Source organism: Crocodylus siamensis, chromosome 5 (genome assembly GCF_052110815.1).
Source record: "Crocodylus siamensis isolate JL-2025a chromosome 5, ASM5211081v1, whole genome shotgun sequence".
NCBI classification, from domain to species: Eukaryota; Metazoa; Chordata; order Crocodylia; family Crocodylidae; genus Crocodylus; species Crocodylus siamensis.
In genome coordinates, this window is record NC_143399.1 from 66,358,474 (window position 1) to 66,384,258 (window position 25,785).

Consider the following 25,785-nt stretch of genomic DNA (forward strand, 5'->3'; position numbering starts at 1 on the left):
ATTATTGGGGAGCTCCCATGAGGCCTCCTCACACCCCTACAGCCTCACCCGGTCCTCCGGTATTAAACAGTAACCAAACCCAAAGCCAAACGGCTGTAACATAAACACAATAAGCCTCCAGGCTTGTAACTCCACTCAACAAACTATATGCCAGCCAGCTATAACCGATCATAAGCCCCCGAGCTTATAATACCAACTCCACTCTATGCTGGCTCTCTCTCCTACTTCCATCAGGGTTCTCTTTACCCCTGCATCATTGCAGCCGGTCAGAGTGGTCAGACTGCAACCATCGACCCGAGCTGCTCAGCTCTCCCGCAAAGCTCCCCTCCAGACAGCCGCAGGAGCAGAAATGCTAGCTAGGCTCCAGCTTGGGCTGTTTATAATGTTGGTCAGCTGCCCTCTTCTAGCCAGCTGACCAACATTAGTTGCCCTGGCAACCCTCACCGGTGCTGCCCTATTAATTGGCAGCTGTCCTTATTACTGTTGCTAGTAGCAAGTACCCTAGTGCTCTGCTACACCCTGTTATCTCCTCATCTAAACAATTTCCAGGTTTTTGAGTGCTGTGCAAAACAATACATCTTGCCAAAATGGATATTGGAAGCATACTGGGAAGGATAAAAAGCTTGCCTATAAAGTTATTTGCTTTGCTCCCTTCAGCACAAGGGGCATCTATCCCTCTATGTTTAAGTATTATCTCCCTCCAGGTTTATTGTTTGACTATTGTTAAAACTGCCAGCAATGGAATAATTCCATTATCAAAAGTTCTACTCTATCTTTAAAAAAAATCCTATTAGGGTACTGCCTGCCTGTACCAGCTAATTTAAAAATGACACAGATTATCCTGTTATCCAAGATGAAAAAGCAACAGCAGAAATACTACTTGGATGAGACTATAAGGACTGCTCAGTTGGACAGCAATTCATGTTTTTAAGGTTTTGCCTTAATCTTAGGGAAACCAGCTGATTCCCAGGTGATCCTAGAGAACTAACAGATGGGAAATGAATGAGTATTGCATCATTAGAAGAGGAAACCTGGGAATCAGGGTTGGCTAATGAGAATCGATTCCCACCCATGCCTTCACCCAAAGACTGTATTCTTGCCTCCTACCTTCCTCTGCCACTGAGACAATCTGGCTATCAACTTGCTATAAAACACTACAATGGGAGGAGAAAGAACCACCATGGAGTTAAAATGATCCGTGCAAAAAACAGAAAGGCAGCAAGGAAAACATAGACATGGAATAGAAGGTTGCTTGGTTTTCATGGGGAATAGTTACCATGCTCAAGAACCATGACAGGTTGTTCCTTCCAGACAAAAGACATATAACAAAGGGCAGAGACAGAGGTAACATTTGAAGCACTTCAGCTGTAGACAAATATATGGCCCTCTGCCACACTTCTAAGCTAGAGCACTTCAATGTCAACTCAGTTGCATACAGCAATATGTTCTCCAGCCAGGAAGCATGACACAGGCCTGCTTTGTCCCCCAAAATGTGCCCTGCCCATCCCTGCTGTCTCTTCCGGTTCCAGTGCAAAGGACACTCTGAGAGAGTGAAAGCAGAGAGTGTCTGCAGACAGTAGAGTGCTCATGGGGACACAACTTCACTCACCAGAATGCTCTGCCCCCCATGGTCTTACAGAGTAGAGCAGCAGGCTGCGGCAGACCCTATCTCATCCCCTCCCACCTACCAAAGCATCCAATGAAGAGCTGACTACCAGCGTCCACTCCACCTCCAGAGTGCCCCTCAAACACAAGTGGGAGAAGCGTGGAGCATCCGTTCTCCTGGTTCCAGTGGAAAGACACTCCAGGATAGCAGAGGTAGAAGACACAGGAGAACGCTTGTTGACAGTCTACCCCACTGAGTGGCAAGGGAAGGCAGGAAAGGAGGCTGGAGGATTAAGCCCTCCCTTCTCATACCCATACAGCATGCACATGTAACCAAAAACACTTCTAAAGAGTAGGGGGGGGTTCCTACAAGGTTGTTTTCGGAGCACTTTGCCATTTTTGAAGTCTGTCCAGTCAGCCTTTGAGGTTCTTCAAATGTTACATCTATCCATTCCGAGAAAAATTAGGGCACTGTCAAAAGGAAAAGTACTAGAAAACTGATTTCCTTATCTATAGAGCAGAAAACTAAGGTTCCATGCATTAGCCTTCAGGGTGCCCAGGATGTTTAAGAAATACATAAATAAACCATTCATGATTATATCAATTTTGCAAATGGTAAGAAAAGCCTATTGGACAGAGTGAGGCATTACAATGCCACTTTAGATGTTGAATCCACAGTCCAAGATACATGGTTTCCATTTAATATCTGGTTACCATACTGTGTAGTACAGGGCAGGCAGTTATTTCAGACAGAGGGCCGTTTACTGTGTTTTGGCAAGCCATTGAGGGTCACATGACAGGCAGCTGGGAGCACATAAATATTAATTTTCTAAATCTTTTAGGGGCCCCGTGGGCCAAATAAAATGGCCTGGCAGGCCGCATCCAGCCCGCAGGCCGCATTTTGCCCACCCCCGGTGTAGTGCCACTCAATATATATACATACCATGTAAGGACAGATTCCCGGTAAGGAACAAAAATTCTCTTTCCATTTTGAGTCTGCTCAGAGAGTGCAGAAATGACCTTCCCAAGAGTTAACAGTGACTTATTAATACTCACACCCTCCTATATAAAAACACAAAATAAAAATAAATTCACAGTATAATTCTGAAAATGAAACGCTTCAATTTATATTTTTACAGTCCAATTACTAAGACTAGAATGTACTAGACTGGCAGCATTATCTGATAAAGTAGCTTGGATCTAGTTGACTATATGACACAAGTACAGTCCCTGACAATACTACCTTATGGCAGATTTAATTAATTTACGTTGTCCTAATACTGGTGTGCATGTAGACTGAGACACTTTACTGTGTAGCTAATTAGTCAACCCCACTTTTACTTAAATGATATATTTTTTAATTTAAATTGTATTTTTTGTTAAGATGCTTTTAAAAAAATAAATCTATGTAGTTTTAATTTAAGATGTTAAAGCTGAAAGATATCATCATGGAATAGGGATTATAACTTCTAATTATATACTATTTAAGACAATATATTTATGTAATCTTTTTAGAAAAGTTTTATGAATAGGTCACAACAGGCCATAGACTATATCAGGAGCCCAATCTTACAGGGTTCCCAGAGGCTCCTGTATAGATTAGTAAAGTTTAAGGAAAACCACGGTACCCAATGGGACTCAGTGCTCAGTCTAGAAGAACCCATTAAGCACTTCTGCTTAGTTTCAGTTCTCAAACTGTGGATTTGTGTGTCTAGAGATAACATCCTTGTTAACAGCAGTATAGGGAGATAAGAGATAACAGACCTGATTACCTATCCATCAGCCCTATGGTCTCTCTGCACATTTGTGTACACAGAGTCAAGCCCTTACCTCTCTCTAAAAGTGAAAAGTTTCAAGAAGTTAAATGAATACAGGATTGTTGAGGGTGGAGTAGATCTGGGCAGAGAGGAGGAGTCTGAAGATAAATGCAAGGATTGAGGGACAGTAGAAATAAATGAGAAACATTTTGAGCAGAATATTCCAGAAGTCTTGAGGGATAAGTTTCTGAATATAGCCTCACCATTAATTTGAGATCAGGTGAGGAAACAGTAGGGTAGAAAGGAAAACCTATCATAGCAGTAGACTTGCCAGGCCATAAAAGAGAGAAGAAATCAAAGATAAGAAGAAATCTAAAAGAAAGTGAAGAAAGCCCTAAACTAATAACATATGGCTGCAGCACTCATTTGATGTCCTCCTAATATGGTGTGACAAAAATATCACCCAAATATCCATGATTAATCTAGTGAATTGAAGATAGTTCACCACCAAGTGACTTTCACAAGTATTTTTTTCAATAAGCTTTGGTAAATAAAATAACCAAATCATAGTTCAGTTTTCTGATGTAGCTGCAAAATTAATCTGAAAAAATATAAAATAAGTCACTGTTTTAAAATGTATAGTGTGTACCTACTGAAAATGAAACCTACATCTATCTCTGAGTTGTGAATATATGTATTAAAGTTACATCAAACAAGCATGCACTTTTTGTAAAAAACAATTATTAAATCAAGGCATCCTAACCAGTTATTTAAATCATGATTTCAAGTTGATTTAAATCAAATCCACCCTGCTGTAAATTACTTCATTAAGCCTGGTTCCAGATAGGGATAAGGCACTTAATTGTACATTGTGGGGGGTAGTGGTTTAAGAGTAGGTTGGGAAGAACACCTTCTCAAACAGATTTTTTTTCTTTTTTTGCTTCTTTCCATTTCCAAGAAATTAGATTGTTCAATAAATGCTCTCTCCTTTGCTCAGGAGAAGTGAATATTATAAGTTAATTACAGGAAATTTTCATCATAAGAGAAAACCTTAAACAAGCATCTAATAATTAAGCAGTTTTAGACCAGAACTAGGATGTCAATCAGATATCAACCCCCCCCCACACACACACACACACACGTAACAGACTTGCAGAGAACTGGTTGTTTCTGTCTATTAAAAACAATAATAAAAAAGTGATCATCATCGTAAAAAGAAAAACACCCACTATGGCAAGATTTACTGATTTACTTGACAGAGAAACAAATTATTTTCATTTCATAGCCTCGTAAGACTACATTCTTTAAGATAGCCCATTTTTTTACAAGATGGTAAATGCAATTTACCTTCAGCCTCTCCCCATCGCTCTGAGTTGCTGAGCAGCGTTCACTACCAGCTAGATCTATTAGATTTATGCGACTAGTAATCCTATGATCATGTTGCTCCTCTTCCACAAATTCTGTCTGGAGCAAAGAGATTACTGTTTTTAGTCTGGAAAAAATTTAATGTTCTCTATGACTGATCACCAAAACAAAAAAAATCTATGAGGAGGCAAAGTTCTACTGCACTATTCACCCTTAACAATAAACTAGACATCTATCCCTTTTACTCTTTTGGTGGGACAGCATCAGGTTAAAAAAAAGAAAAGGCCAACCTGTTAACTATGACATCAAGAGAGAACAAACCTTGGAGAGTTTACAATACCAAAACATTGCATAGTAGTACTTACTTATGCATTTATGGGTTATTTGGGTGTAGGAGGGGTTAAATATTTTGCTACCTCAGCTTAAATACTGCTAACTGTGTCTCAACTCCCTTTGTGGGAGGATAAAACTGATGGCTTATAGATGTGAAGCACTGTGCCTACTTGGTCTCCTTTGCTACTCTCATGCTCGTCTTCCATACATAGACAGATCACATAGTTAAAGGAGGATGCTCAAAGCCCAGGAAATACTGTACCCCTTAATGTCTCAGCAGCTCCTTCTTCACAGTCTCCAGATGCCCTTGAATTATCCAGTGTCTAACCCAAGACATGAAATAATAGAACCTCACTGGGATGTAACTATACAGAACTGTGTATTATAGTGTTTTCTTCTTTAGCTAATTTATATATTTCTGTAAATATGTAAAGCTTTGCGACACAGAAAGAGTTGCTGACCTGAAAAGTTTACAAGGACTCAGGTATTTTTAAAACATACATTTTAAAAACACTAATTAACACACCAAGACTACCAAATAAACCATATGTAGCTGCTTGGCAAGCAATACTTGCCTCTCCCAACACATTCTTTTCTAATCATACAAACTGAATTTTCCACCAGTAGATTACAAACATTGACTGGAAACAATCATCCAGCCAAGTAATACCTTAGTTTGTGTCATCACAAGGGTGAACACAGAGTGAGATCTAGAGCTCTTGTCATTCATCCCAGTGGCAGCTGTTGCTCTCTGTTTATTTCCTAGCTCGAGCCAACTCTGATGGAGAGAAGAGGTAGGATATAAAATAAAAGGATGCTGAGAGCAGCTATCTGAAGTTAAAAAAGAAATCTACAAGTCTATGACAAAAGTATATTGTCTAGAATCCTGTGAACTACCAAAAGGAAAAGTTAAGCACCCACAAAATGCTTTGGGTATGTAAATTAAGTATGATGACAAAAAGAGTCATCAACATTTTGGGCATTTTTATGCCTTTTTTTTTAAATGCGCTCTCACATATGAAAATTAGACTTGAGTAAACTTTTTGAGACAGTACGATATCTCAGAGAAAAATGGATGCACCAGTACTTCTACCTAACATTTAAAGAGAAATTAAAACTAGAAGTTTAAGTCTCCATACTATAATAGTCTGCTGGCACATGCCAAGTTGTACAGTCATGGTGCGTCCAGATGAGTGCAGTGTGTGGCACTGTAAACTTGCTTGCAGCGTCACATACCACATAGTCCGGTGTTCTCCGCGCTGCAAAGGGGTGCTGCCCAAGCATGCACTACGCTGGGTTTTTTTTTTTACCCTGAGATATCCAGGCGTTAAAAAAAATAAGTCACAGGAAAAAAGATGGCACAACATATGCATGGGCAGCGCACACTCCTGAAAAGCGGAGCCAGGCAGCTCAGGGCTGCACTCCACCGGCAGCCAGGCTTTGCACAGCAGAATCGCCATGGCTGCAGCCCTGGGAGGCTCCCAGGAGCCCAGATAAGGCTGTTGAGGGCAGCACAGTGCTGGCCCCAGTCACCTCTACCCCACCAGGGGCAACTTGCCACTCGCCAAAGCATGTGTGGTACAGGTGTTCCCCAGGAACAAGTAGCTGCAGCACAAGGTGCATCACTGCTAGTTGTCCACGGGGAACCAAACGTCCACACCCATCCGTACACACACTCAGGGTCAAAAGCATGTTTTACTTTTACCGAATCAGATAAAATATAGTTTTATGGACTCGACTTCAGAAATTCCTCTTCTACAAATGGACAGAAGTACAATAAAAAAAAAGGAAAAAGAAATCATGGGAAGAAAAAAAAATAAGAGAGAATTTTAATAACAATTACTAACCAACTGATTTTTTAAAGTTACTAAAGAAGTCTTACCTGGATATCAGAATAAGAACTGACAACATTCCTATAAAATAAAATAAGGAAAGTGCACATCAAATTAATTTAATTCTACACAATTCATTAGTTGTTTGGTTGTGAAATATTTTACTGGACTATAAATGTACATATTAAATGCTCAGTCCTGCCAAAGCTTGTGTTCTTGTCATCACTTAGCAGACAAGCATCTCTGCATACCTTTCTAGAAGGTTTCCATGGGCTAAGATCCTGACCAATCATACTAGGGTGCACAAATATGTCTGCCTGGAGTCTCACAATAAGAAGCACCAGATTCCAGGCTGATACACTTACTAAAGTTATAATAGCTAAGAAAGACTTACGCTGTCAAATCTTCCACATATGGTCCGAACACTGGATGTTCTCGCACACGAAGCTGTTGAGATTAATTGTTAAAAAAAAAAAAAAAAAAAGATCAGTTAACATATATGAATTGGTCATAAAACTTTTGTAAGACTCCCTTAAAATATGAATTAAAAAGTAAATGTGTGCCATAGTACAAGTTTTAGTCATTCCAAAAATAGTCCTCTAGAGTAACAAATTACAAAAATGATAAAGCTTCAGTGTTGCAGGGGACATAACAGAAAATGAGTTTCCTATAACAAGATGGACCATGCCAAAGTCAGACATAAACTGGGCAACAGATTGTTGCTTAAAGGACAGAACAAAATATACAAGAAGAGTTGCACAAAATAATACAGAAGTCCATTATTAATTTATCATAAAGACTCTAGACACAGCTGTGACTGAAGTTTTCAAAACTACTGCGCATTTAGTGTTAAGCAGAAATTTAGCCCAAGTCCATATATGAATTCTGCCAATAACTACAGCCTACCTTGCCTTTTTGAGTTTAACAGAGCTAGAAGGTATTGAGAAAAAACAGAATGAAATACTACTACAGTAACATATGCTATGTATTCCATTTCCAGCCACATAAGTGTTACCATTTCTTGGCTTTGGCCACATACAGACATTACATTTCTACCAGGAGAATTATTGCTCTCCCAGTTAAAATTACCAGCGTACAAACATTCGTTAAATTTCTTGCAGAGGAAATGTGCACCATCTACAATAAAGATCTTTCACCTGGATGCCTGGAAAAATCTCCCCTATAAGAGTTTCTTTTGCTAGAATGAGATAAAGAAGAGAAGGGACAGTAGCTTCCTGTGTGCCTTCCCCAGACAGAGCATATTCCCTGGAGGCTAGAAAACCTGTACAGTTCCTCTCAGAAAGATTTCTGCCACTGAAAAATTTCCCAGACATTTTCAGCAGTAGAAATGAGTACTTGTCCTTTGTCTATGTCCTTTGTCCACTCTTTCTCCCATTAAAACATTTTCCCACCCCTTCAGTTTTATTTATTCACTGTCTACCTTGTATCTCTATTTGTGGTATTAAAATCTCTGCTTCTGCAGGCAACAAGATTTCTATATTGCATTCCTTCTCTTTCAAGTTTGTTTTGCTTTTCTTTCTCAATTTGCCCAATGTTCCACTGCTGTCCTCTCTCCCTAGATCCATGGCAAAAAGTGGTCCAGTTTTATATTTATCTTGATGTAAATTACAAGCAAAAAGAGGCACTGTAATTTTTATCTCTGTGTAACTAATCAAGACAAATACTAGGTCAGTACTACGCAACTGCTGTCTACTAGGGACAAAATGAAAGTGACATGTAGGTTGCCTCCAGTAAGATTTTACACTGAAATATCTATCTTGAGTTGTCCATATCAGTTCAGACAAAGTCTATATGGTTTTTGCTTTCTCTGAAAAGACAGAAAAAGAGTAAATTAAACAGCTGGATCTTCATCTGATTAACTGTCATATCCCCAATTATTTCAACAGAGCTATGATAATTTACACAAGATGAGGTAGCAATTGTGCAGTTCAAAATTGCAGCATCTCACAAACAGAAAAGTTGAGCCCTGCAACACAAACGTTGCATTAAGTTGTTATGGAAATTTCTTAAATGCCATGATTAACACATTCATTGTGCCGTAAATCTAACATGCAGAGGGTCTCCTGGAGACCCACCAGATTAAAAGTCAAAATGAGGTTGCCTCCCTTTTAATTCTAAGCTTTCGGCCAAATTTCAATTGGACAATACAAATGCACACAATGCCCCAGCCAGCCAAGGAAAGGCCCGCCCCCGTCTCCACACATTGCAGACCAACCCCCCAGCTGAGGCACCGTGAATCCCAGCCATCCACTCCCCAGCTGGCTGGGGCACAATATGCCTTGAGACAGGGGAGCAGGTAAACCTGGGCTGGCTGTTCCCCTGTCTCTGCATGCCTCTGCATGGGGACTCTGCTGCAGGGAGTGGCTGGCTGGGGAGTAGGGTACCTCAGTGCTGGGGGCTCCAAAGCACAGAGACAGGGGAGCAGGTGACCTGGGCTTCCTGCTCCCCTGTTTTTGTTTATCCTGGCACATGCCACTTCGGCATGTTTTCTGCCGCATTTTTTTTCCAGGGTTTTTTTTTTTATTTTTGTTTTTTTTGCAATCAGGAAATTCCAGTAGCACATTTTGACCCAGCAAAATTAGCATCATACACATGGTTCAATGTGCAACACATGCAGTTTTTGGTACCTCAAAAAGATTTGGAGCATTACAAACTGCATGTGCCTGCATGTCTGGATCTGGCCCTATGAATTATAGTAAAAACCAAGTTTGGGAGACTGTAACTTGAGTCAGTTCTCACCCCCACATCTGGGCTTAACCTTGACTAGCTACAGTGAGATGAAAGTTGCCTGTGCCTTGTCTTCAAGATGCCGCTTGATCAAACAAACACCTTCCTTCAGTGAAAGCAAGTCTTAGCTTGTCTATGCTAGAATTTTAAGGTGTGGAGTTAAATCATGTTACCTGACCCAGTCAAAGACCACCTTGAATTCTAAGACAAGTTGTCCCTTAGCACAACTTAGCTTGTGTTGTTAAGGGTATGGTTTTAGTAGGTGTTAGCCAGATTTAACATCACACCCTTGAACAAGGCAGCAGCCTGACTTAAGTCTCTGCTCCTCCCCAGTAAAGGTAAAGGTTTTCCTGCAAAACCCCACAACATAAAAGTGGCAAAGGACATTAAAAAAAAAGAGAGAGAAATAGGAACCCCAAAATTCATAGAATGAGAGATGAGAATATATTACAAAGAAAACCATTAAAATTACACTGTTGTGGGGAAGTATTTATTTCAGCTATGAACCTAGTTATCATCTTCAAGCAGTTTGAGTCCAAGAGATATCCAAAGAGATCAGCCCTTTAAGGCAAAGCTATCCAACTCCTGTGAGGCCACAGTCATACCCTATATGGACTCCTGGGCTGCACACCAGGTGGGCTTCCCTCAACAGCCCCACAAGCTGTATGATCATCTGTCCTTCACCCTCATATCCCCCACAGGTTACAGACTCTCTGGGCCCAGGAAGAGGGAGGCAGTGGGGACAGGAAGCTGAAGCTGGGAAAAGGAGCCCAGAAACCGTCTGCAACAATACCAGGAGCAATAGGCGGCAATGGCCAAGCACGAATTAGACAATTCTGCTTTAAGGAGAATTGCTGGGTAAAGGAGTAAAAAAAATTGAGATCAGAGTCCTTGGTACCGATCCCATCCATTTCTGTCTGTCTGCCTGTCATTAAAAATCAACCTTGGTTCTATTTTTGTCTTCTTTCTATGCAATGGCACGAATAGCAGTAGCTTTGAAGTAAACAGATTAGTAATAGCACATAAGTGCACAGACCCCCAAAACCAGTGCCTATCTGTTCATTTTGTTATTTTTAGCCATGCCATAGCAGAGGAAAAAAAATATATAGCTTAGTACTTCCATCTAGACACCGAGTCTAGACACTACACACAAAACTAAGAGATTCTTCACAGCAGGATCTATCATCTTTACTTGCAACTAATTTTGTAGGAACTTTGATAAAAAGGTAAAATACTAACAAACAAGAAACCCATGAGCCTACCTCATAGCGTAGATGCATTTACATTTGCTTAAGAGAAAGTTTACTATGTTCTTATATTTAGAACATGAGTTCAACCGTAGACTAAATATTAACAGATATAATCATTATGTATATTATTGAGAAGTAACTTACCGGTTGTTTTTTCTGTCCATTTTCAGCTTTAAAGACAAGCAAGTCATGAATTTTCTCATTATAGACCTCAAAATAACTCATTTCAACATGGTATGAAATCTAAATAGAAAAACAAATAAGTTATCCAAATAATCTACCACCATTTTTATTTGTTATCTTCAGTTCATAAACTGAATAGGAGTAGTTACTACTATGCACCACTGTTACAAGCTTTTCTGCTGAAGTGATCTTCCAGCAGGAATAAGATACTATCTAATCCAAGGATTTGTGATTGCTGAAGTATAAGTGTATAAACTTACTAGAATTCTACCCACACCACAGCTTCTCTTGGCTGTGAAATGTCATGCTTTGAAAAAAACATTAGGTCTCAGAGAAGTTAACATTGTGCTTTTATTACATAAAACTATGTGCTCTTAAATCCTGAAGGAATCTCTCATTCCATTATGAACTAAGTGTTCACAGCATGGTACATATAATACATGAAAAGAAAGGTTTTCACTTGGTGGTGCCAACACACTAAGGTGATTTTTTTTTACCTTCCCTCAGAAAAGGGATGTGTAATTTTATAGCTGATACCCACATAGATCTTAATCTACTGAATAATGATGTTCTGTGGAGACACAAAAACATTTCCTTTAACTCCTACAGTTGTTTCTGGTTTATTTATAAAGTGAATTGTGTTTCTTAAAGAGCAAAGACCACTGAAGTGAAAAAAACAGGGGGAAGGATCAAATGACTTCTCATAAGAGAATAAACAAACAAAAATAAGCATATGCAAAGAATTAGCTCTTGATATCAACTTTTTATTTATTAAAAACAACACTGATGCTCTTTACAAAGAAATACAATGGTATCCTCCTTGGATCCTTCAGTGTGTAACAGAGAATTGTAAACTGATGAATATACTTTGTAACTATGAATACAGATACATTTGTGTTTAAAAGACAATAACTAAACACATTCTAAAGAGTTTAGATGAAAAATATATATAGGTGTCAAATTTACTGAAAATTCATTACCATTTTATAGCCCGTTAAAAAAATTCTATTTAATATTTAGTCACTAAAGACATGTTCGCATCCTTTCTGACATTTGAGAGAGGCATTTTAAGTGCTAGTATCAAAAAAGAAATAAAGATAACCTTCAGCTATCTGTTTTACGTCTAATATCTTCTTCACTGCAACAAAATCAGATTTCAAAAAATCCTAAGGATCATTTATGCCATTTACAAAGGACTGTAACTTGTCTTTCTAACCACGGGAGCATTAGTTATCTTGACTGTCTCTCAAGCTCTTTGATGTAAATTAAAAGAGGTCCAGTTCCAAAAAAATACCACTCCCTACAAAACTAAAAGGCATTCAACTGTAGGATAGCTTTGATCATGGTAACACAAAAACAAGAAAAAAAATCACTCAAAAGTTTCTATAACAATAAGTGCATGGTCAATAAAACTAATCAAATCCACTTCTCTAGACAGAGTACATGCACAAAGTATACATACACTGAGCTACCTTCTCCACATACTTAACACATAATTCATCTTAGGAGGCTGAGTAGCTCTGGTGACCCTGACACTAGACATCCTTACAAAGTTTCTCCAGGAAAACTTCTGAAGGACATAAGCCTTCTTTCCAATTAACTGCAGTTTTAATTTAATTGATCATTTCTCACTGGCTGAATTTCAATCTGAAGATTCGATGCTGATTCAGAGAATCAGCGATTCGACCACAGAGACAGCTTTAAATGTTTTTTCTACATACCTCGAGTTACCAGGCGCAGCTCATGTTTCCTGTGATGCTGGGATGGATGGAGCATCCCACAGGAGCATGGGGGTCCCACCCCCATGTGCTCAGCATCAAACCCAGAAGTGAACTGGAAGTACTTGCGGGGTCTGCTCCCTACTGGGGTCTCTGGCGCACCAGCTGGAGGAGCTCCAGGCCACAGTCCAGAGACTGCGTGCCATCAGGGACTGCGAGCAGGAGATGGGCCTGGCAGTAGGAGTCTTTCTCCCCCGGGAGCCGCAGGATAGAGCACCGTCTCCCTCCACGACTAAGGAGGACTCTGGGACCTCCCGCTCTGCCCAGTCAGGGGCATGGACCAAGGTGGTCAAGGGCCCCAAGGCCCGCCGCACCAAGGCCCCTCCCTCGCCGGAGCTTAGCAACAGGTTCGCACCTCTTGCGGCCCCAGCAGAGCCTGCTCAGTTGCCGGCTCCCGCAGGCAACCCAGGCTCAACCATAGTTATTGCCCCCGCTCTCCCCAAGTCAAAGCAAAAGGTGTTTGTTGTGGGAGACTCCATCCTGCGGGGCACTGAGGGGGCAATCTGCCGCTCCGACCCCTTAGCCCAGGAAGTCTGCTGCTTCCGGGGGGCCCGCATCCGAGACATTGCAGAGAGGATTCCGCAGCTCCTCCGGCCCCCAGACCACTACCCCATGCTCCTTATTCATGTGGGCACCAATGACACGGCTCAGAGCACCCCCAGCCAGGTCATGAGGCGCTACAGGGAGTTGGGAGCGGGACTAGGGGTCTGGGAGCTCAGGTGGTGTTTTCGTCCATCCTCCCAGTCTCGGGCTATGGGCTGAGGAGGGAGAGGAGGATCCACGCAGCGAACCAAAAGACTGAGGAGCTGGTGTCATCAGGAAGGCTTTGGCTTCCATGACCACAGCCCGCTCTTTGGCGAGAGAGGCAGTGAGCTGCTGGGAAGAGATGGCCTCCAACTCTCTCCCCTGGGGAGGAGACTCTTCTCAGCCAGGCTGGCTGACCTGCTCCACCAGGCTTTAAACTAAGCCTGCTGGGGGATGGGGAGACTACTGCCACTACTGGCCCGCTGAGCAACCCTCGCAAAGCCAGCAGACCAAGGCACTTAAGGGAGCCCACCCTGCCCCAGCCCTGGCACAATCTGTGGGCAAGGCAAGAGCCCCTAAGGGCACACTTGCCTGCCTGTACATTAATACCAGGAACCTGGGTAACAAGCGGAAGGAGCTTGTCCTCCTGCTCAGTGCAAAGAATTATGACGTCATTGGGATAACAGAGACCTGGTGGGACTCCACCCATGACTGGACCACGGGTATAGAGGGCTATACCCTGTACAGGAGGGATCATGTAAACAAAAGGGGCGGGGGTGCAGCTCTCTATGTGAAGGAAAGCTACATGTCCCTGCAAGCTGATGCTGGCGACCAGCATGGACAGTTAGAGACCCTCTGGGTAAAAATTCGTGGGAAAAACGGCACAGGGGACACAACGGTGGGAGTCTACTACAGACCTCCCATTCAAAGTCCTGAGCTTGACCAGGAGTTCGCCCGGAAACTGACTGAGGCCACTTGCTCCAGGACCTTGGTTGTCATGGGTGACTTCAATTACCCGGACATCTCGTGGGAAGATCACTCAGCAAAATCCGAGCGGTCGCAAAGCTTCCTCTCGTGCGTGGATGATCTCTACCTGACTCAAGAAGTCTATGGGCCAACGAGAGGCAAAGCGCTGCTCGATCTGGTACTGGCTACGGGGGACGACCTAATCGGCGACCTAATGATTGATGGGAAGCTGGGGGACAGCGACCACGAGCTGATCACCTTCACCATCCGCCGTAAAGCTAGCAAGTCAGTCAGCAACACAGAAGTCCTTGACTTCAGAAAAGCCGACTTTGACAAGCTCAAGAGGCTTGTCTATCAGGCCCTCAGGGACCATGACCCCAGGGAGACGGGAGTTCGAGAAGAGTGGTTGCTTCTCAAGGAAGCGATCCTCAATGCACAAGCTAAATCTATTCCAACACGGAGGAAAGGCAGCAAGAAGGCACAGCAGCCCCCCTGGCTCTCTAGGGACCTAGCGGACCTCCTGCGGCTAAAAAGGAAAGCCTACAAAGGATGGAGGACGGGATTCACCTCCAAGGAGAATTATTCTGCACTGGTCCGGTCCTGCAGGGAGCAAATCAGGAAAGCCAAGGCTGCAACTGAACTCCAACTAGCTTCAAGCATCAAGGACAACCAAAAGTCCTTTTTCAGATATGTGGGGAGCCGGAGGAAAAGCAAGGGCAATGTTGGACCCCTGCTAAACCAGATGGGGCAACTGACCATGGACGACCAGGAAAAAGCCAACCTATTAAATAGGTACTTTGCGTCAGTCTTTCATCAGTCCCACGGGACACCCATGCCTGCTATGGGACAGGGAGATCCGGGTGTTGGGGATCCCCTACCCTCCATAAATGCTGACCTCGTGATGGAACATCTTGAGAAGCTGGACACCTTCAAGTCAGCCGGCCCTGACAATCTGCACCCCAGGGTACTCAAGAAGCTGGCGAGCGTCATAGCCCAGCCCCTGGCATGGATCTTTGAAAACTCCTGGCGCCCTGGTGTAGTGCCTGAAGACTGGAAGAAGGCCAATGTGGTGCCGATCTTCAAGAAAGGGAGGAGAGTGGATCCGGCTAACTACAGGCCCATTAACCTGACTTCTATCCTGGGGAAGATCTTAGAAAAGTTTATTAAGGAGGCCATCCTTGATGGACTGGCCCAGGCTAACATCCTAAGGGATAGCCAGCACGGGTTTGTTGTGGGTAGGTCTTGTTTGACAAATCTCATTTCCTTCTACGACCAGGTGACCTATCACCTGGACAAGGGAGAAGAGATTGATGTCATATATCTTGACTTCAAAAAAGCCTTTGATCTGGTATCCCATGATCACCTCTTGGCCAAACTGCCCAGTTGTGGCCTTGGCTCCACCACAATCCGCTGGCTGGGAAACTGGCTCCGTGGTCGGACCCAGAGGGTTGTAATTGATGGCAGTCACTCATCGTGGTGCCCTGTGACCAGTGGGGTCCCTCAAGGCTCTGTCCTTGGACCCATACTGTTCAACATCTTCATTAATGATGTGGACATTGGAGTCAGGAGTGGACTGGCCAAGTTTGCCAATGACACCAAACTTTGGGGCAAAGCATCCACGCCAGAAGATAGGCGGGTGATCCAGGCTGACCTGGACAAGCTCAGCAAATGGGCAGACGAGAACCTGATGGTGTTTAACACCGAAAAATGCAAGGTTCTCCGCCGTGGGAGGAAAAACCTGCAGCATCCTTATAGGCTCAGCAGTGCTACGTTGGATAGCACCACAGAAGAAAGACTTGGGGGTCATCATTGACCACAAGATGAGCATGAGCCTGCAATGCGATGCTGCGGCTAGTAAAGCGACCAAAATGCTGGCTTGCATCCATAGATGCTTCTCGAGCAAATCCCGGGACGTCATTCTCCCCTTGTACTCGGCCTTGGTGAGGCCGCAGCTGGAGTATTGCGTCCAGTTTTGGGCTCCACAATTCAAAAAGGATGTGGAGAAGCTTGAGAGAGTCCAGAGGAGAGCCACGTGCATGATCAGAGGTCAGGAAAACAGATCTTACGATGACAGGCTGAGAGCCATGGGACTCTTTAGCCTGGAAAAGCACAGGCTCAGGGGTGATCTGATGGCCACCTATAAGTTTATCAGTGGTGACCACCAGGATCTGGGGCAACGTTTGTTCACCAGAGCGCCCCAAGGGATGACGAGGTCAAACGGTCACGAACTCCTGCAAGACCGTTTCAGGCTGGACATAAGGAAGAATTTCTTTACTGTCCGAGCCCCCAAGGTCTGGAACAGTCTGCCAGCGGAGGTGGTTCAAGCACCTACATTGAACACCTTCAAGAGTAAATTGGATGCTTATCTTGCTGGGATCCTATGACCCTAGCTGACTTTGGGCAGGGGGCTGGACTCAATGATCTCCCGAGGTCCCTTCCAGCCCTAATGTCTATGAAATCTATGAAATCTAATTCCAGTCCACTTCTGGGTCTGCTGCCAAGAGCGCAAGGGCCTCCCCCACGCCCACCCCAGTTCAGCGACTGGCCGCGGGGGGTGGCCCCCAGACCCAGCCGAACCAGGGAGTTGCACTGGGCCACCCCATGCACTCCCCGGAGGACCCAGAAGTGGACCAGAAGTGCTTCTGGTCCACTTCCGGGTCTAGCAGCCCCCCGCACTTCTCTGTGGGACTCTCCATCCGCCCCACCATCATAGCTTTCACAAGCTGCCTGGTACCTTGAGGTATGTAGAAAAAACATTTAAAGCTGCGCCTATATCCGAATCGCCAAATCTTTCTAAATTTCTCCGAACTGATTCGGAGGGTTCTGATTCGATTCAGAGAGATTAAGGGGTCTCCCAATTCAATTCAGAGATTCGGCTACCAAATCAGGCCAAATCTGCACTGGATTGAATCAGGGACTGAAGCTTCGCACAGCCCTAATAGACAGATAGATAGGTAGAGGAATAGAGACTAGCCAACTGCCTGTAAAAAAGGATGGGGGGCGCGCAGCCAGGGACAGTGACCTGCATCTGGCCCCATTCCCCAACCCCACCTTCAGGGCTGGGCCCACTCCCCTTCTACCCCCTGCCACTTCTGATCCAGGGCCGGGGCCAGACTGCCCCCCACTCCATCTACTGGTCCCACACTCCCACTCTGTCACCGCCACCTGCAGCACTGAGAAGGGCATGGCCACCGTTGGCCTTGCCCCCCCATCCTCTCTGTTGTGGCAGCCTGCAGGGAGCAGGGGAGAAGGGATCAGCACTGCTGGCCTGCCAGGGGATGGATAGGGAGAGAGTCCCAGGGCCAGGCTAGCTCCCCCCACCCTCGCCCTTGCGACTTTGGGGCTGAGGCCACTTCCCCACCCCCACCTGGGGAGGCCAGTGGGGACAGAGCCCCATGTCCAGCCCTGTGCCTCCACTCCACTCAGCCAGCCCCAGCCCCCCATTCAGGCCTGACCCTGTTCCCCCACCCCACCACCATCACTTTGAACCCGACCCCATTCTCCCCCAGCCATTCAGATTTGTACCCTGTCCTCGTTGCAGTGGCCCCAACCCCATTCCCCCACCTCATGCAGGTAAGGGGTGCTCTCCTTTTCCTCCACTCCACTACAGGGCCGGGCCTGGCCTTTCCACCCTCCCTGCCACCATTGTTGGGCCAGGGCCAGCGGCAGGGCCGCCCCCCCCACCCTCTCTGCTGCCATTGCAGAGCCCTGTGCACCCCCCCATACCCTCCGTTTTGGGGTGGGGCCAGGCCGGGCCCCTGTCCTTCCCACTGCCACTGCCACCTCCAAGGAGCATGGGGAGCACGACTGCTACACTGACCATGCCCCCCAGTTCTGTCTGCTCCGTTGTTGTCTCCTCCAGGGAACAGGGCAGGGGGGGCAAGGCCAGCTGTGCTGGCTTCTCCTCCCCCCGGCTCTATCCCTTGTGTCCCCACCATCATGGCGGCACTCAGCTATGCCATCACCGCCTAGCCAAATGCTGTATTCACACTGTGATTGGTTGTTGCCATCAGCCAATCAGAGTAAGAATAAAGTGTTATGCACAGAGAGACAGACAGACAGACAGACTACAGGTTTTATAATATTAGGTAGATTTAGCATTGTAGAGAAAGAGAGATAACACACAGCAGATCATGTGCACTGATGTTGCCTCATAAAAAGTCTAGAACACAGTCTCCAATCACGAAGGTTGACCTAAAGGATGAAGTGTTTTATTGTTAAGAAGAACAATGGATCAGCCATATAAACCAATGATATGCAGAGAATTCACTGATGTTCAAACCACTGCAAGTCTGTTTCCATTTGACCCACTTGGTTACCAAATCAAAATATATGTATTACATACATGAGTATTCTAAGAAACAGTGGGACAAAGCCTGCATATTTCTCTTTGTACTTTCTAGGACTTTTTCCCTATTTTCCTTTAGGTCATGAGTCTAGCTTTGAGACCCTTGTAATTTAAAGAATGCTCTTTCAACTATGGTTTCATTGGATCAATGAAATGTAAGTGCATGATAACTATTTTGGTTAAAAGAAAAAACAGAAGAAAAGAAAAAAGAAAAACACTCAATTATATTTGTAGAACAGGCTTGAAAGATTGTTCTTAAATAATCCCAGAATTTTATAAGAACAAAAAAAAATAAGATAATTTCACAATATTTATAAATTGTTGATTATAATTAATAGTTATTACAATTTATAGTTGTTCTAGCTTTGATTCTATGTCTTGATTCCCTGTTTCCTATTATGTTAATGTATTTAACCCAAAACGCTGTAATGGTCATATGTACAGCAAAAATACTATGCACATATTTCATTTTATGTTATTCCCACTTTGGGATCATAGGATAGTATACGTTTGCTTGTCTACAACTGTGGGGCCAATCTTTTCAAAAGGTGTGCCACTAATTGGTCCCGGACTCTTACCGACTGTCATTCTGATCCCTTTCCCCTATCTAATCTGCTGCTCTGACTTCCTCTTCCTGCCTTAACTGCTTCTGTACTGCCCCCCAGATCCGCCACAGGCCACACACAGAGGCTGCCCATACTGCTTGTAGCATGTGTGTCACAAGCTGGCCATCCCTGGTCTAGACAACATGCTTGTTAGTTCTATGAGCAAAAATAAGATTTAAGATGCAGCATACTGAAAACAAGAAGTAAGCCAGGAGTGATGTATAAAATAAAGAAAAAAGAGAAACACCCCCCCCATAAAACAACAAATCCTTGATATCAATATACTAGCTACTTTTTAATTCAATACACACACAAAAGAAATAATTCTGAAGAAATACCTTTTCTGTATCTGTTTGTCCAATTTGAAGGAAAAGATCTTCACAAAATCTTGGAATGATTCCTGGTTCTTCACCAAATCCCATCATCCTATAATTAGGAAAGTATATATTTTCATATTTTTAACTCTTTAAAAGAAGTTATTTGTATTTGTCTTCCCACTGTAAATATTAACCATGCTGCAGTTAAAAGACCATTACAGATCCCAGTTCTCTTTCTTAAGTATTTAGTTACAGAAACAAATTAGAGGACCATTTAGGATACAGATGGATAAAAAAATATTGCTTTACAATTGTGACTTTACAATGCTAATACAAACAGATCAGTTTATCCCTCTGCTTCCAAAGTGAAGTGTTTGGGCTTCCTTTGAAAGTCTGCCTATAAAACCCATCTTCTTGAAAATATTCATATAAAGTTTATTTTTAATTACATTAAGATATTCACACTAAAGATATTTAAAATATTTTTTTTTAAATCAACGTCTTATTTATAAAAATAAATAGAGGCCAGCTTGTTGAACTTTTAAAAAAAGTCACCATTTTATTCTAAAAGAATTCAACACACTTCACTTTAAAGCAATTTAGTTTCCACTTCACTTAAATTTCAGTTCCACTAAAGATACCGAGGAATGGTAGACAACAAAATTGCCTAAATAAAAACTAACAAAAATACTACAAACAAGATAACAATTTTGTCTGCTCAGGTCAAATAGTAAATACTTAAAGTAAAACCAGTTTTGCACAATAATGATGCCATTGACTTGTCAACAAAAGTGGATTTAGACAGAACTGATTTTTTCTTTTAAAGTTTTGCAAATAATATTTAAGATAAGTATAACTGAAAAAGAGTAGCTAAAAATATTCTTTTTTCAGCTTATTTTGTGCATTGACAGAATTTTGTATGTCAATTGCAAAGACTGCAATAAACCCATAGTAGTTGTATATTTATTTCTGTTTTTAACACACTATATTTTCCAGCATAATTTTTTCACTTATACCTGGCCAAACCACAATTTCTTTGCCAAAACCAACTGCTCAAACCTGAATTATGTTTTCATTGTCTAGTCAACTAAGCCTTCACCATAATGCAGTAACTTTTCTATTAATATCTGTCTAGCTCTAAGCATCTTAATTTCTAGTCAAACGTTACATTTAAAGCAGATATTCAAAACCTGAATAAATAAATACATTTCAGTCTAGTTTCTTCTAGCAATTGGAGGCGACTTATTAAACCAGCTCCTGAAATAATATTTCCTCTGAAACTTACGTATATGATTTTCCAGAACCAGTCTGTCCATAGGCAAAAAGACAAGTGTTATATCCTTCAAAGGCTCTTTCTAGCAAGGGTACTGCCAAAGTCTTGTATATTATCTCCTGACTTGCAAAATGTGGATGACACTTGTCAAAGGACCAGAATGAAAAGTCATAAATAAAGCTGTAGGTTTGTTTGGTGTCTGGATGCTGCACAGCTGTCTCTGGGCCATTCATAGAAACCACTTGGAATGATATTTCATTTTTTTCTCTGAATAAAAAAAGACCAAACAAACCAACATTAGAAACTAAGGTGGTCACCTCAGTCTTATCTCTTTAAGAACTGAGGTGTTCTATAAGCAACATATTGTCTGATAAAGAACTGATTCATTCAGGAAGGAAGAAAGAAGAAAGTTTCACCTAAACAATATTCAAAGGTCACTGCTCTACCAGTAGTTCCCTGTCCCCAGCCCTTGACTACATTTTTTTAAAGCATACTTTAAAAAAAATTCAGATCACATTATGTACTAGCTTATTAAAAACATACAGACTATTGGTTATTACTTTGAAAAAAGCAGTCCATTGAGCATATACTAGAACAAAAGTATGCATTTATAGTACCCAAAGAACACCCAAAAATAGTTGGCTCCACACCTGTTACTGAAGGGTCGTACTCGCACAGCTACCGTCACTTTGCTGTTTTCTACTTTGAAAGCATCATCCTTAGTGCAAGGGATCTGAGTTGGGGTTTCTTCTTTAAGTGCAACAGCTGGCACATGTGTGTTATTCACTTCAGCTCCTCCACTTCTACTTACAGAAAGAGAATTAGAAGCCCTCATTTGCTTTTTCTCTATAACTTGATGGCAAGGTGTCCTGTTCGTCAAAGTAGATATGGCTGGACTTTTGGCATTCTGAGATATCCCACACTTGGATATTACATTAATTCCTTCTGTGGTGCCTTTCCAAGGAATTCTTTGTCTTCCTAAATAGCCATGTTTTGCAAGTGAATTTTGTACCTTTTCCTTCCCAGATAGTTTATTAAAATCTTTTTCATTCAGCTTTATACCTGGTGTCCTGTTAATGGGCTTTGTTGCTATTAACTGTGCTGATTTAGGGACTTCATATTGAATCTGAGCATCAGCAATATGGGTCTTATGTTTCAAATATGTACAATTACTGTTTCCACTTGAACCATTAACATTAGCAAGGACATCTTTATTTTTCAGATCCGTGTGTATCTTTACATTTGACTGACCTTCAACTAACCAAAGTCCTGGTTTAATGTGGTGGGAGTCATCGGTACAAATGCTTAAGGGAAACACATTTCGGCTATTTGCAACTTTAGAATCAGAAGTTTCTATCCTGGGTATACTTTCTTTATTGATTTTACATTTCTCTGTTGATCCAGTCCTCAAACGTCGCTGCAGTGTGAGTCTTCTGTCCACCTGTGAGACACCAGAGTCCTGCATTGCATTCTCATTGAAGTCATCATCAGTAGAAATGGTTTCTTTGCTTGCCCCAGTTCGTCTCTGGAGTGTGAACCTACCTTCAGGTTTAGGTGCAACTGTGGTAACATTTGCTTTTTTACAGGCAGAAATCACATAGGTCCTATTTATTTCTTTGGTCTTATTCAGAGACAGTGAGAATGTGTTATCTTTTTCATTTTCTGACACATGTCCAAACCTGTTGCTTCTAGAGAAAGTACTTTGTGGAGCATTCTTTTGTAAAGCAGTACAAAATGCATCAGTACGACTTCTCGTAGGGAGTGTATAAATGGACATTTTTGCTTCACGCAAGTTTTAAGATTAGGATCTAAAATATACAGCCCAAACTTTGCCTGCAAGATTAAATTAATTTTTAAGTTTCTCTTCTCTCTGCAGCAGTGAACTTTGTTCCTATGGAATCTGTAATAGCAAAGCATCAAATTCTGTTATATTGTACAACGTTAGCTATTTTAACTAAATCATGTACAAACCCGCCTGCTACATGCTCGCCTGTTTAAAAATAAAGCAAAAATGAAGGAAAATGTTGTTTGATTTTTCTCTCAACTAATTAAAACAACGTAACTAAGTAAAAGCTCAGTGGCCAGGAGATTGTACTTTACCTTACTGAATGCGTTTCAGGCCACCACTGGAAAGTGCACTATCATGATCAAATTTGATTTTTTTTTTTTTTTAAACAATATCTTTCTGAGAATTAGACCCAACACCGTGAAAAAGTTCCAGCTGGTACAAAAAACACAGCATCTAACTCTAGTAACATACAGAAGCTTATCACCCAGTGATACATATAATGCAATTCAAATTTGCTTGGTTTTCATAGCCCTCGATAAAATTAACACTACAGCCACCAGAGAAATTGCTGCTCTCCGGACCATGTTGATCAACAACCGTATCCCACTGGAAAAATACAACAGAGCACCAAGACAAGGAATATTTTGCCTACTGCACCTTCCAGAGGGCCGGGACCTGAACTCTGAAAGACATTTATAAGACTATCTCAGCACCAAGTACAGATGAGATAAGAAGTAAGATGCAGAAGAGAATTCTCTCTCACCACGAGGGTAGTAAAACACAGGAACATGTTACCCCAGAGAGGTGGTGGAAGCTCCATCCGTGGATGTTCTCAAGACCCGGCTAGACAAAGCCTTGGCTGGGATGATCTAGTTGGGGGTGATCCTGCTTTGGGCAGGGCGTTGGACTAGATGACCTCCTGAAGTCCCATCCAGCCCTAATTTTCCATGATTCTATGATTTCATAGTTTGTAGGGTCGGAAGGGACCAGAGCAGATCAAGTCCAATCCCCTACCGTGGCAAGAAAAAGTACTGGGGTCAAATGACCCCAGCAAGGTGTTTGTCTAGTCTCCTCTTAAAGACCCCCAGGGTAGGAGCCAGCACCACTTTGCTTGGAAGTTGGTTCCAGATCCTAGCCACCCTGACCATGAAGTAGCGCCTCCTGACGTCTAGTCTGAATCTACCCTCTGCCAACTTGTGACCGTTATTTCTAGTCACTCCTGGTAGTGCTGGGGGAACAGGGACTCTTTATCATTAAAAATGTTATTGTTTTAATAGGTGTGGCATTCTCTCTTGTCTATGTCCATACTTGGTGCCGAAGGAGCCTTCTCCCTTCTGATGATGCCTGTCAGAGTTTGGGTCCAAAGGCCTCCTTCTCGTACGCTTCTAGGATATGCTTAACAGCAAAAGGGTCGGCTATTCCCGCTGTGTCTCCTACAGCCTAGGGCAGGAAGGCAGCCTAAGGGAGAGCAGGGGGGGCTGTTTCCCAGCGCCCTGGGCGGCGCTCAAACCCCTTTGCCGCCGTGTACATTGTACAGCTGTTAAACAGACCCGCCGCACGCAGGCGCCGCAGGGAGTCAGCCCTGGGGGCCCCTCTGAAAGCACCTGGCACCACGAGCCCGAGCTGCAGACGCCTTGAAAGCGAGACGGCAGCAGGACTGAAGCACCTTGCAAGGAGCTGGGGGGCCGGCACCGCTCCCTCACCGCTCCTACCCCCTCCCCTACGCTCCGCGCCCGCTTACCTCTGCTCCGCTGCAACCGGCCGCCGAGTTCCAGCGCCTGGTTCGAATGCGCCGCGCCGCCCGCGATTGGCTGCAACCGACGGTGACGTCACGCGCCGCGTGGGGAGGTGGAGGAGCAGGGAAGGGAGGCGCCATGCGCCGGCGGGGGGGCCCAGGCTCAGAGGACAGCGGGTGGCGAGGACGAGGGCAAGGTGGGCGGTGGGCCGCAGCTCCGCATTGCCGGCCACGCTGTGCTCGGGGGTGTTGATCCTCAAGGCAAATGGATGGTGCGCCGGTAACACGCTCCCCTCCCCACGGCTTCCCGTGCGGCCCTCGGCTCCTTTCGCCGCTCCCACCTCTGCCGCCTCCCTAGCTCTATGCCCTCTTCATCCAGGCTGCGTTGGGCATTTGGGATGCCTCCAGGCACTGATTCCCGAGGCCAGGCTCCTCTGTCCACCCGTTCTCCCAAGCCCCTTGAGAGCAGTTTAAGATTAAAACAAGGTCAACGCTATTTAAACTGAAAAGCATACTCCTTCCTGCATTGGTGATGTGTAGGGTGTGCAAGTGCACCCCCTGAACACGGCAGTGCACCCCGTGTGAAAAGGTGCCACTGACACTGTGGGCAGTCTCTGCTTGCCACTAACACCACTGGCAGTGTCTATGAGTGATCTGTGATTGCCGGTGGCATCTGCAGGTGTTTGCTGACCACTGGACAGTGCTCGCCACCCCCACTCCCATCACCAACAGCTGTGGGAGCTCTCCGCTTGCTGCCACCACACTCCTGCCACCGTCAGCCTCACCACTGCCTGCAGGAGCTCCTGTGCCTTCCCCCCCACCCCAGCTCTGGAGGCACACAGCGTTCATACTGAAAAGCATACTCCTTCGGGAATAGCTTCAGTGCTAGCTGCATATTTTTCTGCCTTCCTCCCTCCCCAAGCCTTAAGAACAGTGATCTCAGCAGCTATTTGACACTTGGCTCCCATTTCCCAATGGTCTTGTATTGCACCCATCAGGATGGACCGTCTGTCCTGCCTCTGACTAATGCTGCAAGCTCATATCATACTAACAACTGCAGAGCTGTGACCAAGTTATGGCACTACGCGCACTCCGGCAAGGGCACATGGAGCCTGTGCCCCCAAATCAGTGAGGGTGAGCTGCTGCTGTGGGCTGGGGCCAGAGCAGCAGTGAGCTCTTCTTGGCAGGGGGCTAGGCTGGGCTGCAGTCGGGGCTGGTGGCAGCAGTGCTGGGAGCAGGGCTATGGGGGAGATGGCTGCAGCCACCCCAAAGTTCACAGTAGCCCCCAGCACAGCCAGGCCCAACCCCCTGCTGGGAAGAGCCTGGCACCACCCCAGCCCCAGTCGAGAGGCAGTCTGCCCTTATCCTGCGCACAG

At 44.0% G+C, this 25,785-nt stretch overlaps 1 protein-coding gene across 3 annotated transcripts in view; it reads right to left on the minus strand.

Annotated features, from left to right (window-relative positions):
* Positions 1 to 24,526, minus strand: part of KIF14 (kinesin family member 14) — a 67,026-nt gene extending 42,500 nt beyond the window's left edge. For 2 of the 3 annotated variants that reach the window (XM_090048894.1, XM_090048896.1), the window contains exons 1-10: positions 24,416 to 24,526; positions 21,536 to 22,785; positions 20,898 to 21,152; positions 19,634 to 19,721; positions 11,035 to 11,133; positions 7,287 to 7,339; positions 6,943 to 6,973; positions 5,731 to 5,838; positions 4,710 to 4,826; positions 2,549 to 2,667 (exon numbers count right to left, since the gene is read on the minus strand). In XM_090048894.1, the coding sequence (XP_089905020.1) occupies positions 2,549 to 2,667; positions 4,710 to 4,826; positions 5,731 to 5,838; positions 6,943 to 6,973; positions 7,287 to 7,339; positions 11,035 to 11,133; positions 19,634 to 19,721; positions 20,898 to 21,152; positions 21,536 to 22,662 (1,997 nt within the window). In that variant the 5' untranslated portion in view covers positions 22,663 to 22,785; positions 24,416 to 24,526. The remainder of the gene's footprint in view (positions 1 to 2,548; positions 2,668 to 4,709; positions 4,827 to 5,730; positions 5,839 to 6,942; positions 6,974 to 7,286; positions 7,340 to 11,034; positions 11,134 to 19,633; positions 19,722 to 20,897; positions 21,153 to 21,535; positions 22,786 to 24,415) is intronic. The other variant, XM_090048895.1, reaches the window with a different exon arrangement.
* Positions 24,527 to 25,785: the final 1,259 nt, after the last annotated feature.